This window comes from Alosa pseudoharengus, unplaced genomic scaffold (genome assembly GCF_046254945.1).
Source record: "Alosa pseudoharengus isolate Yale_2024_CS ecotype anadromous, Long Island Sound unplaced genomic scaffold, YU_APseudo_1.1 YU_APseudo_1.1_scf_11, whole genome shotgun sequence".
NCBI classification, from domain to species: domain Eukaryota; kingdom Metazoa; phylum Chordata; class Actinopteri; order Clupeiformes; family Clupeidae; genus Alosa; species Alosa pseudoharengus.
This window is the reverse complement of record NW_027468576.1, coordinates 20,710,393-20,727,626: the sequence shown is the minus strand read 5'-3', so window position 1 is coordinate 20,727,626 and position 17,234 is coordinate 20,710,393. Positions and strand designations below refer to the sequence as shown.

Below are 17,234 nucleotides of genomic sequence, written 5' to 3'. Positions count from 1 at the left end.
AATTCTACCTCTCTCGCCTACCACACAAACACGAATGGAGTCCGCATATCAAAAAAAGGCGGTTACTGCTGTTTGTTGTTGGTGTTCTTAACTACAGAGAAAAGAGCTCTGTTTTTTTTTTTTTTTATTGCCTGTGCTAAGTAGGTCAGGCTAGAGATAAGGTCTGCTTCAAATGAAGAGGGTTATGAGAAAATGAGCGGGAAACCACATTATGTGCCTCTACCAATCTATACAGTACGTTCCTCTGAAGGATTAAAGCAGTGATAAGACCTTTTTTTTAGTGTTGTCTATGTCTGTCTATATGTAAAGTTTCATTCACATTTCTGACGTAAAGAGGAAGAAACTTTGTGTATGAGTGTGAGCTGACACATTCTGATATACCTGTGTGTCACTTTCTGGTACAGACAAAAAGAGGATCTGAAATGAATACACAAGTACATCTAAAGGTATGTTTTCACTTTGTGCGTGGGTGTGCAGGCCGGCCCACGGTTACATACATTCGACAGCGGGTATTCACAGTTTCAGTTGTAGGGTCTCTTCTCTGAGTGTGTAAGTTTGTTTGTTTATATGTGTAGATGAACACCCCAAGCACTCATGTGCTATCTAACAAGGTTGATTTAATGTTAACGCAAATAGAAATAATTTAATTTGGCAGTGACAAGGATAAAATCTAATTTACAAACTAATCTGGTTCAAAAATGGCCAGCTTCTAATGACTGGCTATATATAGCTACAGGAGTCTATATAATACACTGAATCTGTCTTTAGTGTTTTGTAAATGGACATGATACATATACATATATCATAGACATTTACTCAACTACAGGCAGGTGTTACAGACTGCAAGACCGATCCAGTGCTATTTTTGGAAATGTGAAATTTTCCATCCAATTTGGTGCAGGACCGTGATCATTCCATGTCTGGACCAGCAGCTGTTGGAAAGCGCCAAAAGGGTCAGCGCAGACACTGGACTACATTTGGCGACTGGGTGACTTGTCAGAACGGTGATCACCAGAGGCCCTTACTCTTCGCTGCAGAAAGCGTATGCTAGCTGAGAGATACAAGATTTTGAGGAGGACATTATGGGTCTTTTGGGATAGGGGTAGGGGTGGGGGTGGGGGGTGGGGGGGTTGTAGAACAGGATGGGGGGCTTACGTTAAATGCAGGATGAGTGGGGAATGATGAGAGCTAATGGGTTAACCCCCCGCCCCCAATCCACCCCTCCCAGTCCCAGCACCACTACAGGGTGTCTGCGGGTGGGGTGAGAGCTGAAGATCGCAAGGTCTGAACAAACATGACAGTGAGATAAGCACCGCGCTAAGGGGTCTAATTCCAAAGTGATAAAGAGGGAGAGAGAGAGAAAAAAAAAGAAAAAGAGAAATAAAGAATTCACATACATTTTAGAACAAGAGAGCAACTCCACACCAATGCATTCATCAAAACAAAAGCTCTCGTATCTTTGCATCAAACCCTTTGGACTCATTGTATGACAAAACCATGGAGAGAATTAACAATGATGCGTCAAGACAAAACAAATCATAGAACAATTCATAGAACAGTCAAGGTCGATGAGCATGAATATCAATATAGTTGTGCACACCAAGGAAAATGGACAGACAAGTGCGTCACTAACAATGTTGCTCACTGTTGCTTTTCTTGATGTTTGCACCTACAAATACCTTGCCCCCCCTCACACACACACCGAACCACCACCCCAATCTAACCTCAAAGGAGACAGGATATGATGTCACAGGCATTCTAAAGAATTCTTCAAAAGCCACAGACTCAAAAGCAGAGCACAAAAGCAATTCGAGGTCTGTGACACTCGAGAGCAAAAGAGACTCAATTTAGTGGCAGTAAAAAGGCTGGAAAATAATTGGCTGAGACAATCTTCAGCGGTAGAAGTAAAATTGCAATCCTGAAAATGAGACCCAATAAAATGGCCGCTGTATCACCCCCACCCGCCGATAAAAGAAATGCCATCATTATTGGGCATGTGCTAGAAATGCCTGTGACTCAGACATCCACTGCTGTGGGGTTCTGTGGAGTTACGCACTTTCTGTGTGGAAATCATGATTACATGGCTATGAAGAATCTGATTAGCTCCAGCGCCACAGGCGAATCTCCACATAATCTCATATAGTCACCCTTTTCACTGCAGTTCCACATCAACTGTCTCCCTGGTTATACACCCAAAGGTTTCCCTTTTGAGGTATGCAAGTAGTGGTCATGTCTATTTCTATGACAACCCATATTTCCAGACAGGAAAGAGAAAGCATGTCATATATTGTTTTAAACCCTAAAGCCAATTTGATCAACTCTTAGCATCCAATTTTGTCAACAGACAAAATGTGCAAGTGTGCAAGAGGCGTGCAAGAGGCGTAGGGGACGTTTGTGTAGTCTTTTAGGCACTACAGTAAGACTCCATATGGATTAATACTGTAATACAATGAGAACAACTTCACCTCCGCTGTGTCCGCCACTGTCCTTGTGTGCATCTGCAAGTGCTTAACTCATTAAGTCAGTGTTGATTGTCAGCATTTCACTATTGTTGGGCCTTATGCACTAAACCAGTAGATGATGAGATATGCCTTATACGATTAAATTACGCAATCATGTCACATGCGGACTCAGCTGAACTTGCACAGCAGCAGAAAAAGAGAAGGTATTAAGGAAGAAGAGAAAGTGGATATTAAGCAACTGACCCTAAATACCACCTCTTTTTTCTCCATCTCCCTTCCGGTCTCGCGGTCTCGCTCTCTCGCCAGTCTTCACTAGCCTCCTCCATCTCTAAAAGCACACAGGCCACACTGGAGTGGAGTCTTAAGTGAGTGGACGCCTCTAGTTTATGAAAGCATTCACTTTTAGCCCACACTATATACAGATACAACTGTTAAATGCCAAGACTTTTTTTTTTTTAATCACAGTTGTTTTTGTGAGTGCGTGGCAGGTTTTACGCATTATAAACTGGAACAACCAGTTGTTTTCATCAATTCAAATGGGAGCTGGATGCCTCTGTCTCCCTATCATAATCTTTCACAATCATGCCTTTGTCTATGCACGGCTGATAAGCAGGTAGTCTCTTCAGTTTCAGTGGGTTGAAGGCCCTCTATAATTAAATGATGTGCATTTCTATCTCAAGTCATCACTGATCCATGTGGTTAGACCTGTTCTTGCTCCACTGATATCATGTCGGTTTTACATAGCAGCCATTTTACACGTACAACCTACATACTCTGCAGACAATTCCTCCTCCGCATACTTTATCATGATAAATGATACGTCAAATGCGACCAAACCAATAATTAATGGATGGATAATAAATGCAGAAAAAAATTAGGTGGACACATGGCCTTTGCTGACTGTGCCTATATTATTCTTTGAGCTATGAAAAACTACAATCATAATTGAATAGCAATATAGGGCCTTATCCTTTTTGTCAGACATGGGTTTCACTATTGTGTAACTTGAAGTCACCAGCCTGGCTACTCATGCTTGAACTTCAATGGAAGACTGGAGGGAAGCCACCCAGCCAGAGATTTGAACATGTGTGGAGAAGCCTCCTCCAACACCTTCTGCATACTCATATCGAAGAAGAGGCAAGGAGATCAGTGTAAGAGTTCAATCTGCTTTTGAAAACAAAACCAATGCTGATAAGCAAAGCTAATTTCCCAACAGTACAATAAGGATCTAGTCATTTTTATACCTTGTCATTTAAGGAATTTTTCTACAAAAATGAATGAAAAAGAAAGGGCTGGGAGGAGGGGAATCTCCTTGACAAGCCCAGGAGGGGGGGGGGGGGGGTGAGAAATGGCGTAATCAGCTGCTTGGGATTCCCATGGCACCGTCCCAAAGAGTGAAATCACTTTTTTGCCCCTCTTCCGCCCCTTTTTTTTGGCAGGAGAAAAGCGAACTGGCCTGCGTGCCAGACAGACTTGTTAATATGTGGGTTTTGGCAAAAGCACAGCTGAAAGCAAGCCAACTCGCTACACTTCCACTCTGTGTGTGACACAGAAAGGCTGCGGGCCAAAAGGGCCAAGCTGCAAGTGATTCCGGCCACTGCTTGCAGAGGAAAATGCAGAGGAAATGAAAACACAGTAGCATGATAGTACGAGTCTCTCAGCGATATACACTACTCCCAAAAAAGTTAGGGATATCTGGCTTTCGGGTGAAATGTAATGGTTTAGTACAGAAAGTACTGAAACATTGAACTGTTGGATATGTGCATTCAAACGTTTAGAGAAGGTCACATTAAGTTCACCTGTAAAGATTATAGTGGATTTTAGGTTAATCCTGAAATTTCACCCGAAAGCCATATATCCCTAACTTTTGGTGAGTAGTGTATGTATTACATACACATGTGACTGCTATCCCAATGTGAACGCATTCTGATTGGTCAATGCCCCTCTATGTGCAATAAATTCTAAGATTTCCAATAACAAGATTTACATACGTTCAATATACATGAACACTGATTTTGTGAAACAGGTTTAAACATGAAGTACACTCTGTGTGCAAGAGTGGACTTTGTTTATGCGATAACATGTAGTTAGAATGCTCTGAGAAGGCTCTGTGTGTGATGACGACAACAACCTGCTAGCATATAAGGGCTATAAGCACTTTAGCATTTCTAGCTTGTGTCAGAGGTGTTGGTGGGTGGTGTTTATAACACCCCAGCTTTTGGTTTCGGTTCACATAAGTTGTAAGGTATCAAGGTTCATGAGTATTCATGTCAGTTAAAGGTGCAGACAACACCATTATTACCACAACAATCACATCTTTTCGGTGTTATCCACTGTTACAAAGAAATAAAAGAACTTAAACAGTGGTTGATAACAATGTCTTATAATGTCACATCTGACAGAACCTGTTTGGCCAGCTTTTTATGATGTTGCTACCCTTTTAAACAAATAACCAGTAGACAGGACTTGTTGCTCTGTATCACACAACCTTGCTGAGCATTCAATCTACTGGTTTGTACTTAAAACTTTTATCCTGGTTATTAACCACATGCTTATTAATTCTTTGTCATGTTTTAACTTCAACAGCCAAGAAAGAAAGAAAGAGTTAAATAGAAAAGGTAATATTTTTTTTAGGGCTGTCAAAATAACTGATTAATTTTGATTAATTAATTTGAGAAAAAATAACTGATAAAAAAAAATAACGCAGATTAATCGATTCCGTATGACCTTTGACCCTGAGCCGTTGTAGTCAGTAACCATGTAAAATGAAGTAGAGAGAAGAAAATGTGCTGACTAGATCATTGATTGGAACATTTACTTTTAAACAACGGCCTGATGGTGTTGATAAAAATAAAGTGTTGATTAAAATAAAGTCCTCTGCAATGTCTGCATCAACTCTAAAGTCGCACATCAATGCAAAGAAATAGTGTTGACATTGAGGGAAGTGTTAATTTATTTTCATTGTGTCCCCTAGGTTATATCTGTGGCCTGAAATACCTTGTATGTGAAAAACAACTTCTTCCCGAAGCACTTTTGAATTTATTTCAAAATGTATTTGTTTTTGAACTTTAATGTCACTAATGCTGATTATTCAATGATTTATTTGAATTTAAACATTTAAAATACTTTCAGAGCAAAAATTATATATGCGATTAATTTAGATTAATTAATCACAGAGTATGTAATTAATTAGATTATTTTTTTTAATCGATTGACAGCCCTAATTTTTTTAAATAGTTTCAATTCACCACATAAATGAAATACGGACACATATGAAACCTCAGTGGAAAAACAGTGAGGGAAAAAAACGTAACGCCCATTAGGCAATACCCCCCCCCCCCCCCCCAACACTAGTGGAAATATCTACCACCACTTGCCCTATCTTTCAGCATTTCATGTTTTCATGGAAGTACATCAAGAGTACATCAGAACTCAAAACAACCACCTTAAATGTGTGTCTGACTGATATAAACTCATCTCCGTAATCAACCGGATTTCCACACACTCGATGCAAAGGCACAGTCTGTAGTCTGGTACATATTTTTGAGATAAGTGTGTGTACTGCTGTTCAAATAAAATAAAAAATAAAAAAACTGCTGATATCAGGGAAGAAGAGAATGTTTGTGTATGTGTGTGTTTGTTTGATACTCAAAGTGCATGTCCATTGTATGTCAAAGGCAGGGGAAACCACAAAATCATTTTAACGTTTCATGTGACACTAAGCAGTGCAACAAAGAGTGCATTACAAGATTCTGTGTGGATCTAATATGTATGCATGCATTATTATAATGAAGATCAGGGTTTTGAACCAGAAACAGAACGGTATTTATCAGTTACCATTATTTTAGATAAATTATTCTGTTCCGGAACATAAAAAAATGAAAGTTTCTGGTTTATTTTCTGTTACTAGCAAAACATCAAAAGTGTCTGTTTTTTATTTTCATTCCGTGAACCAGTTCAAAGCCTTGGTGAAGATAATAAAAGTGCTATTCTATCGTGACTATTTCATTTCATAAACAGCCTAAAAAATGGAAAGACAACAAAATCTTCAGTATCTACATCATTAACTGACTGCTTCTGTGTGAGAAAATACTACTAAGGCTCTTTATAAAGGACCCCAGACTGACATTACACTGCATTAAATGCAATGCATTCCTAGCATAATTTCCTTGGGCAAAACAAGCGAAGTAGTGACATAAACCCTCCTCTAACAAGGCATGTTATTCATTAGTACCCCTTCATTATGCAAAGACATTCAAGTCTTTCAGGCCTGAACTTGATCGCTGGCCATACGTTTCTAATCCACAGTGGTTCAATCATAAAGCCCCCCTCGCTCCAACTCTAGGTCTCACTTATGTCAGCACTTCATCAGCTACATTTTTGTGAAGTGAACGTCAGATATTCACAAAGAAAGTCATTCTGTTTCGACTCAATGTCATTTATATTGCATTTGCAATTTTGCCATTTTATGGGAACAAGAAAGGACTTAAAATGAGGCCAACTTTACAGTTTACTGTACGTTCTGTGTCAACCATGTTAGTGATAACAGAAAAGGTGTACATGATGATAAATGCTAAATAATGTACAAACAATATACAAGTAGGCCAGCCTATTGAGGTTCCCTTTGACGACTTGTAATAAACACATCATTGGTGAAATCAGTGAAATTAATGCAAAATGCTAAAAGCTAGGCTGGACTCAAAAAAGTTGTGAGCAAGAAAAATACCTCCATCCAGGCGCTGAATACTTATTGCATAACAAAACCGTTTATCTTGTGCCAGCAAAACCACAGCTGCCCTCCAACTCTGGCAAATGTTCAGCACCAACAATCCACCCATCACTGCATGTCAGCATATTAGTAAGACATTCACAACAGAGTAGACAACATGTTCACTCATGTTCCGCTGTAATAAGACAGTCATATGAGTCACTCTTCCAGGATGGAGGTGTCCAATAAAAGTGCCTATCAATATGGCTTTATAATGACTAATAGAACCATGGGTTCAGTAGTTTAGTAACAGTCCAACACATGTCTGTCAGTGGGGCGCCATGCTGTAGGCTTGGTAGGGCCAGTCCTCAACATGCCATGATTCTAATTTCATTAATTAGGTCACAGTTGTAAACCCTTTGTTCTGACTGTTTGATTGTATTATGCCTCAGTAAATGACAAGCCTATGTTAATGTAGATTAAGTAAAACCTATTGAAAAGTGTTCTGTACATGAGCGCAAGTCTCGTTTAGACCACATTCCTATAGAATAATTAAATAATTGGGTCAGTGATCCAAAGGTCAAATAGTTCTGAGGAGAGAGATATGTCCCCCATTGAGATTTTAATCACTGCACTAGAAATGAACCTCTAAGGAAAGTCTTCTAGCATCTGAAAAACTTCAGGAGGGCTATGGGGGCGACCTACACAGGAGGCAGAAAAGTTTAACACACAACCCAAACAAAAACACCCTTCATATCCAACTGATTCCTTTGCCCTGGCCTGAAGGCTATGGCAGGCTTAGTTGGCAATGTAGGCTAGTCTTGACCAATAAGAACTCTACAGATAAGTTAGGCCTACAACACAGCATGTACACATTAGCCTAATTCTTGATCAGCAGACTACAACAAAAAGTGCCAAAAAGTTATTTAGAGTTTCGCAGATCAATATCACACACTTTAGACGCCTGCTGGCTATCATCTTCAGAGTACCCCCTAATAATAATGTTCTGACTAGGCTACACTGTTTCAGGTTTGGCTGGGACCGATATGCTCCCATGTGTTCGTTTCAACCGGTAGTTAAAGCCACTGGATGTGTTCCGATGGGATATATTTGCCTTAAATAAGAACAGCAAATCGTGGTGACCAGGAATGAGCCCCCGTGTACGATAGCCTACATATTGTACAAAAAGGAAACGTTCAGAATCACTATCTGCGTAGACCTCCACCCCGAACTATACAGTGTATGAAGGGGGAGGGGTTATAATATATTAGCTTACGTTGCAAAGGGCACAAATGTGTCTGCTTTATAGCATATGCTATTCAAAACTAATGCAAACAAACAGTACATCATTACAAACAAAACGAAGGAAAATATTATGAAAACGAGAGACGAATCGTGTATTCCACCTGACAGGCCTCATCAGGAAGCATATGAACTTACCTGTAGCTAGATTTTTTGTGTACCATTTTGACCATCGCTATATCAATCGTACGATCCTACTGCAATTATGTTCAAAAAGGTCGATCCAAACTGTGTCAGGCCGGCTTTAAATTAGCCTTAAATGGACTGTATGTGTGACCGCCACATGTTGTAGTAGTTTCTAGTAAAGCCTAGCGTGCGATGGTGTTGTGTTTGGATGATTTAAGTCAAATGCTGCATTGTTTGCTTTGGCTCAATGTAAACAGGCAACAATAACAACAGTGACCACCACTTCTCTATTCACATTCTCATTGGACTAACGCTCACCAATACCACGGCTAAATCATACGCCTTAAATGGCCACAAAACTGATTTAGTGAGAATAAGTCTATCGCATGCTTCTGCTTAATCAACCTGATTATCGTGTTGTAAACATGTTCTAAAATCTGTCACGTGGTAGCCTTCCTTAAGATATGATCTGATATGATATGAAACTCACAGCACAATCTGGTTATTTTACATTGAACATGATGAACAGAAGGAAGCCAATAACGCACGACTTATAAATACCCTGTAACTGATACGAGTCACGCTGCTGATAACCATGTCATTATTTGAATTTAACTTAAACCAACATTAGCTTTTGTATTTAATCCAGCGCCATAATTTGGAGGAAAAACGCCGGAACACTTCCTATCAGTTTGTTTCTCAGCACGCTAGAATGTGAGCAAGAAAAGGAAATAAACTTACCAATTCTGTTTCCGTTTTGTTTTCGCACTCTTGGGAACCGGAAGAAACATTCCTGATTTCCCAGTTAAAATCTAGCTTTTTGAGCGCTTATTGACTACAACTTTTCACCAAAACTAAAATATATTATCTTAACGTATCACTGTTATGAGTGGTATGAACTCCATCTAATTCGATATCAAAGTACAGCTTGATTTAGTGGTAACTGCATCTTTGCCTAATCTAAGGCGTGCTCACGGTCATAGAGTCAAATCATTGGTTGACAAACATCAATCAGATGCAAATTCCTAACCTCTGAATCAGCGGAGGCCAGCCTACTTTATTAACTAGGAATCATCATCAAATACCGAATTGTGGTGACGTCAACGACGGAACATATGCAAACAGTTTACAGACTTTATTCTTGTCCATGCGTAATTTACGCGTAACTGCTTGAATACAATAACTTCAATATCTAGACTAATTTAGCAGCATGACGGATCTATATGAAACGCGCAGCGTAACAGTATAATACACATTAACTGTATGGGTCTTCCCTTATATTTCCCGTATAGCACACAATCTGTCCGATGCCAATCTTTTGGCGACGTTCCCTTGGTTAATGATACCAGTTAACCCTTACGCTGTTGGATTGTACGGGTGTGTGAGGCTATCCTTCAGCCTACAGCTTACATAGCCTATGATCAAAGTGTTAATGGTGCAAGTAGTCCATTCATATTGAGGCTGGATGATTTCACCTTAGAACGTAGGATACATTACTGGCATTAAGTGATTGGGAATTTCGTAAGCGCAGTAGCAACGAAAAATACTAGTCAAATTCAGTCTGACTCTGACGCCTTCCATTTTATGATGGCTGCCAAGCATAGTCTACAATGAATTATTTATACCCGCCCTTGTCATCCATTTCCCACAATATCCTTTATTCATGACGTTTTAATCACATTGTTGGAGGATGCCTTTACACAAGCATGATCTAAGCTCAAAAGCTGCACCATTTGACGCATTTGATATATAATGTTAAGTATCACAATTGAAGCCATTCAATTCAGAACTACCTACAGACTACGAATTTGGTGAGCAAGTTTTGAACGAAATCTTTCTGACCTCAGGTGCCCTGCAATGGCCCAATGCTCACACCAGTATTAAATGTATATATATTTGAAAGTAGTATTTAGTTGTATTAAGCTATAGACAATTGATTTTAGGATATTGTCTAATTTTTAACAAAGCCAAACAAATACATTTTAGCCAGTCTTGAAATTCAGAGAATGTTCAGTAATTTCAATAACTTTGCTGACACCTAGTGGTACTTATAGTTTTATCCCCTTCCTTTACCATGGCTGCAGATAATTTGTCTTTTTGTCCATCCTCCCTTCCTTCCTTCCTCTTTTCCTAACCCCTCCTGATAATTAATTTTGTGAAGGAAACGAGGAAGGAAGGATGATGGAGGAATGAAGGAGAGACACATATGAGAAAATGAGACATCCTGCTCTTTCACGCATAATTTTAAGAGACATCAATAAGGCTACTGATGATGCGGCAAATCACCTCTTAGGTTAAAATAAACAGACATGCAAATTGCAGAGAATATGAACTTATACCAAAGCCTAAAAATATCATATGAACATGGACTCTTCCCACTTATTGACCCTGATAATGAGGTAATGTTTGATAGTTCACGACACATGAATGAATAGGCTACTTATTATACAATGCGTGAACAAAACAGGCATGAACGTTTTAAAAAACAGTTTGTATGGTAGTTCATGATAATTCTAGCATACAGATCTTTTCTTGGACTATCAACTAATTTATTGTCTAATAAATCCCTACGAACCGTTGATAGACATTGGAGATAACTTGACCTTCATCTGCAGAAAATCCCAGACTGGCTGAGGACAGGTTTGAAAAGTACCCATTATCACACCTCTCACTAGGGTGACCACCGCCATGACACTGAAAATGAGGACACTTGTGCCCAAAAAGTGAGGACACATACGGAATCGGGGTAACATTAGTGGGGAATAACTTTAGAAAAGTAACTTTTTAGTGACTTAATAATTTAGTGAGCTCTGCAGCTGTGGTTGCTGCTGGAGCAAAAAAACGATGCCACAGAGGATTGCCCGGCAGATTTGGCTTTCTGTTTGTACCTGTCTGTGAGAGTGTGCCTTTCTAAAAGAAAGGACATCAATGTCTGTTTCACAAAAGGCATGGCATGCATCTGCCCTGCTTTTGGTAGCAAAACGGTCTTCAGAATACCATGCAGAGTTGAAAGACGTCTTTCGTTAGCCTACCGGTTTACTAGTGCAGCAATGGCATTCATTCATTCAATCACGAGGTGAGTTGTCGCATTGACTATTTCGCGAAAAGGAAATCAGTGTAGTTTTGTGATGTCCCTTGCTACGGTGGTGGCGGAGGGTCAGAAATGATAACATGTATCAGCGGTAAAGGCTACAGAGGCCTTGGAATGAGGTGTAGCCTATGTGCTCATGAAATGCGGACAAATGTCCAAAAAGAAGGACACACTCTCTCTGTCCGGACAGAAGGCTCAAAAACCAGACTGTCCGGACGAAATCCAGACGAATGTCCACCCTACCCCCACGCACAAAAGGTTTTCCCACAACATCCAACCCCCTCCCCCCACCTGCGCTAACAATCTGCGAGAAGGATGTGCCGGCTCTTTCAGAAGCAGAAGATCAAGAAGGCTACAGGACCTGATGGTGTCCCCCTCCTGTCTGTGAATCTGTGCTGAACAGCTCGCGCCAATCTTCAGAAGTTGGGGCAAAAGCTACGATAATACCCTACCATCCCCAAGAAGTGCCGCAACTCGGGTTTGGTAGTTGGAATAGAGAAATTATCAATAGCCACCACCTTAGCATGGTGGCTTCACTTGGCCCTGCCCTACGACCTTCCCCAAGTACACAACTGTGGCCTGGGCAAACTCGCACTTGGCTAGATTTACAGTGAGGCGAGCATCCACAAGCCTGGTAGAGAGAGCCCGAATACAGTCCAGATGTTCAGACCACTCGTCGCTATACACAACCACATCATCGAGGTACACAGCACACCCCTGCAAACCGGAAACAACGCGGTTCATAAGACATTGAAATGTGGCTGGCGCATTGCGTAAACCAAAACTCATAACAGAGTAGGAATACAAGCCAGACGGTGTCATGAAGGCTGAAACCTCCTGAGCCCGAGATGACAAAAGGACTTGGTACTAGCCTTTGAGCAAGTCAAATTTACTCACAAACCTGGCTGATCCTACCCTATCAACCCAATCTTCAAAAAAAATCTGGTTTTGTAATGTTATTTAGTTTACGGTAATTTGTACAGAATGTATATGTCCCATATTTACCAATGTCCTGTCATCTACCGGACAAGAGCACCCAATCTGTTACATCCTGCCTTCTAGGCTATGTAACCAGAGAGGGAAGACTACGCGGATTTGCCGTATAAAGAGATGTATTTATTTAAGATAAAGAATTAACAACGTAGGTTAAGTAAAGTCAGTATAAATGTTAGGTTGGGAAATAAAAGTGTATGTGATAGGAGAAATAAGGTGTCGTGCGTAAAGAAACAAAACGCCAAAAAGGTGTGGGAGAGGAGGAGAAGCAGCGCCCTCCACAACCAGGTCTGGAGCGATCTTAAAGGGAAAGTCCGGTATTTAGCACTTTGAGTCCCTTTTCTGGTTTGTTTTGGATGAACTAGAGTGGTGGACAACGAAATTTTGACGATTGGTCCCGTCTCGACTTTTCTGACTCGTTTTGAATCGCCTTTGACTACTCAGAGTGGCTGCCAACAGGCATAGTGTAGGCTACTCAGACATGTCCTAAAACAACCCTTAACGTTCGTTTTCAAAACTGTGCAACTCACCGAGTGGTTAGTGGTGTTCGTTGATTATTAAAAGCAAATATATCGGTGCAATGTATGATTTCCAGCCGTCTTATTTGCCATTGTGGAACTATTTATTCAGACACCTCACAACCGCTCAATATTTGAACCTGAAGCATAGACGGTGGCACAGTAATATCAACGTGCAATGAGTCTTCCAACAGAAATCAATGTAGAGGAGACACAAGACAGGAAAAAGCAACAAGGAGTAGGAGCCCGGTAGGTCTGTGACAGTATGCTTTAACCATTTCGACGGCAAAACATGAATACTCGTAGTGGGAAAAAAAACGTAATCACAGGGGCAGTTCCTGATATTCCTGGCAGGAACGGACCATTAACCCCTACTGGAAATGAGACATCCTCGATGACGTAGAGCTTTGAACGATTTCCGGGCCACGAGCTGGAGGACCGAGGAGAGAGGCCCTATGCAAATAGAGCTTTGGGATGCAGCCTATGAATGTTCACTGACAGGATCCAATGTGATGCCTACTTCCTGGAAAGTGTGCTAGCCATTTTCCTTTTGCATCACTGATCAGTATCATCACAGATTATATGATGCACCTGGCTGTAGACTACAATATGGTGGTTACTGATACCATTTTCCATACACAAACATAAATGACAGACTGAGGTGCTTTCAAAATCTGTATACTTTTATTCACTAAGGTCACATAGGTATTCGCATCTTTGGAAAATACATGTAGGTGTAGGAGGGCTGCTGACCCATTAGTTTATCATTGTCATCATTATCATCAACACGTATGCTGGCAGTTGCGTAGAGGCATCCTATGACACATACTGCATCTCAATATGTGCATTCCTGTTGGGTGGTGGTGGGGCAGCAGCCACACGCTGCTTAAACAGGCAGGGGAAGGTCCTCCGGAAGGCCTTGCGGAAATGGGCCCCCATGAAGGCATATACAACAGGGTTGATGCAGGAGTTAAGGTAGGACATGCAGTGTGCCCAGATCTTCAGCTTGTAGGTGCAGTAGTTGTACTGGAAATGAGGGCTGAACGCCCGCACCAGGATGTAGAGCTGGATGGGGCCCCAGCACAGCAGGAAGAGCTGCACCATCACCAGGACCATGAGTGACAGGCGGGCCCTAAAGGCCGCCGAGCGCTCAGTCAGGACCTGCAGCTGCACAAGGTGAGAGGGTGGGGGTGAGATAAGGAGCCAGGTGGAATAATAAAAGTTACAGTCTGTCAGTTGCTTACACTGATATGAAGTAAGGTAAGTTCATACTCTGCTGTAAGACATATTTTAAGTCCATTTCTGGGACAGACAAATGTCACAATGGAGGCCTAAATGGATGTACAAAAATGTTCTTGTGTGCCCCAGAGAGTTTCACATGCACACCAGATACTGTCTTGTGCACACCAGAAACTCAAGTTCCTTAGAGGACATGGGCAAAAACAATTGTTTAGTACGTTTCTGGTGCCCGTCTGGAAACTTAGTGGTGTACATGAGAAACCTATTTTTTTGTGTCCCCTTATACGTTACCCTCCATAATTATTGGCACCTCTGCTAAAGTTGACTAAAAACAGGTATAAAAAATAATCCCCACAGCCCCTCCACCATAATTCTCATTAGGCATTGGGTTCTTTTCAGTATAGTAATTTTTCTATGTACGCCAAAACTGTACCTAAAGTGTTTCTTGTCAAAGAGTGCAATTTTTATTCGAGACAAAGTCACTGTAGCATTCAGTAACTCATGCTGTTTCCATTTGTAATTAAATGACAGAAAAGGCTTTACCGGGCATGCCCTATAAATAATGTATTAGCAGTGATGTCACTTTTGAAGATTTTTTGGGGACTTGGTGACCCCAAGATGATACCTTTTTCTATAACCTTCTAACAGTGGTTCTTATGGAATTTTTTGCCTCTCTTACAATCCTCCATATACTGTGCATGGGGGCTGTACTGTAGGTGCTTACTGTTCTGTACTGTAGGACACATTTTGAAAGATATTTATGGAAAGACAGGTGGAGTCGATGCATACACATATTAGTCAGAAGCACTACATAAAGTTACAGTCTATGATCCTAGTATAAAAGATTGCTGATATTTGAGCTGAACTGCCAATCAAATTACCCCCAAATGACATTAAATATATTACTATTATGGTCATGGCAAAGTTTTGACAGTGACAGACATTTTGTGACTTTGCTGCTTCAGTATTTTCAGTAGCACAGGAGTGAAGTTACTGTATTGTCTATCAAAGGCTATCTGGGAACCCATGGGAAAGCTATAAAGGAAAGTATCTAAAAAAAACAATTAATCAATGTTTTGTCGCTCTATACATTTCTTTTATTTTCTATGTTTCTAGTTTCCCTGCAGCATGCCCGCCTGGTAATAACTGGAATTGCTGGTAATATCCAACTGATCATGCTGCACAATAAACTACAAACAATGTGAATCACCACCACAAAAACTGAAGCAGCAAAGTTTGCGAACCACAAAATGTGCATCACTGCCAAAACTTTTGGCCATGACCGTCAGTGCTTTGCATGCAATTATACAAAAGAAATAAAACTCAAACGTCCCATACAGAGACCTGGTAGTTGTTGTCAATGGGCTCAACAGAGGAACGGCCCATTTGGTGGAGCATGAGCAAGTAACAGATGCAGATGGTGAACAGGGGGAGCAGATACACAGCCAGGAAGTTGTACAAGATGAAAATGTTCATGTGCATCGCAGTAGGGAAGGTCTCGGTGCAGAAGACCTGAGGGCCATGTTCTTCCTCAACCATAGTTCTGCTGTACAAAGGCACTGGAACGGACAGCAGAAATGACCCTGATAAAAAGGCAGGAATAGAGATTGTCATGCAACCCTTTCAAGATATTCAGGCATAGAAAATAGATCATACATAGGCTAATTTGATTGAAAATGACCAACATATCAACAATCAATTATATACTAGGCTATTCTCATCTTAAACATAATACTTTAGTAGGCTACTAACTACTGCTAATTATATGCTAAACAGTTAAATTATGAATCACATTAATATATGAGATTAGCCATCATCTTGTGAAAATGTTAACCAAATGAAGTAGCGGAAGTATTCTTGTAGGCCTACAATTTTTGTTTAAGGTAATGCTTTACCTTAAAACATGGCCTACATTTGTAGAGTAGGCTAAATTAAATTCTACAAAACGCACAAATTATTCTGAGAAATATTCGGGATACAGTGTAGAGGCCTAAGCCAGCAGGTGATGGTACAATGAGACACGTACCTATCCATATACCAAGGCTGACTGCGGCAGCTACTCTTGGCGTTCGGTACTGCAAAGAACGGATGGGATACACTGTCGCGTACCAGCGGTCCACACTCATCACGGTCAGTGTTACGCACGTGGCTTGGGCAGACACCTGTCGACATGTAATGTACCTTTAAAACTGCTGTTGTACAGGTAGACCTATAGGGAAGATTTGGCGCAGAGTAAATAACATTTGTTTAACAAAATTAGTCTGCAAAATAATGTATCTGTTGATAAATATTGCAAACTGATGTCTTTGTCATATATAATATAATATATTTCTGGTTCGATATCAAAAGTCAAATGGGAAAAAATGTATATTCTTAAAACTGACATGTTGGGCTATGATGCTGGTGAAAAGTTACCTGTTGGATGTAGCTGATCAGTTTGCACATTAAGTTCCCAAAGACCCAACTTGGCAAAGGATAAAGCATTGCAGTGAATGGTATACAGCAAACCAGAAAAACAATGTCCGTTGTGGCCAGGCTTGCTAAAGAAATACACTCAGTTATAATAGGCAACATATAGCTCAAAGTGTAGCCACTAAATTATTCGAATAATTTAATTCAGACTTACCAATGTAAACATTTGTTGCACTCCTCATTTTCTTATGCTTGTATATAACATAAAGAACTAATGAGTTTCCACAGACTCCAAAGATCATAAAAATGACAAAGACGAGTGGCACAAGCCAGGCGTCTACTAGTAACGCAGATTCATATGGTCCCGAATTATTGGTACAAAT

General features: G+C 40.6%; 1 protein-coding gene across 1 annotated transcript; it reads right to left on the bottom strand.

The window, feature by feature from the left end:
- Nucleotides 1-13,906: 13,906 nt before the first annotated feature.
- Nucleotides 13,907-16,642, bottom strand: LOC143116962 (G-protein coupled receptor 54-like). The gene is made up of 3 exons (XM_076278373.1): nucleotides 16,466-16,642; nucleotides 15,784-16,022; nucleotides 13,907-14,367 (listed from the first exon to the last, which is right to left on the bottom strand). Exons 1-3 carry the CDS (start codon nucleotides 16,563-16,565, stop codon nucleotides 14,017-14,019), a joined length of 690 nt encoding a protein of 229 aa, XP_076134488.1. The 5' UTR covers nucleotides 16,566-16,642; the 3' UTR covers nucleotides 13,907-14,016.
- Nucleotides 16,643-17,234: the final 592 nt, after the last annotated feature.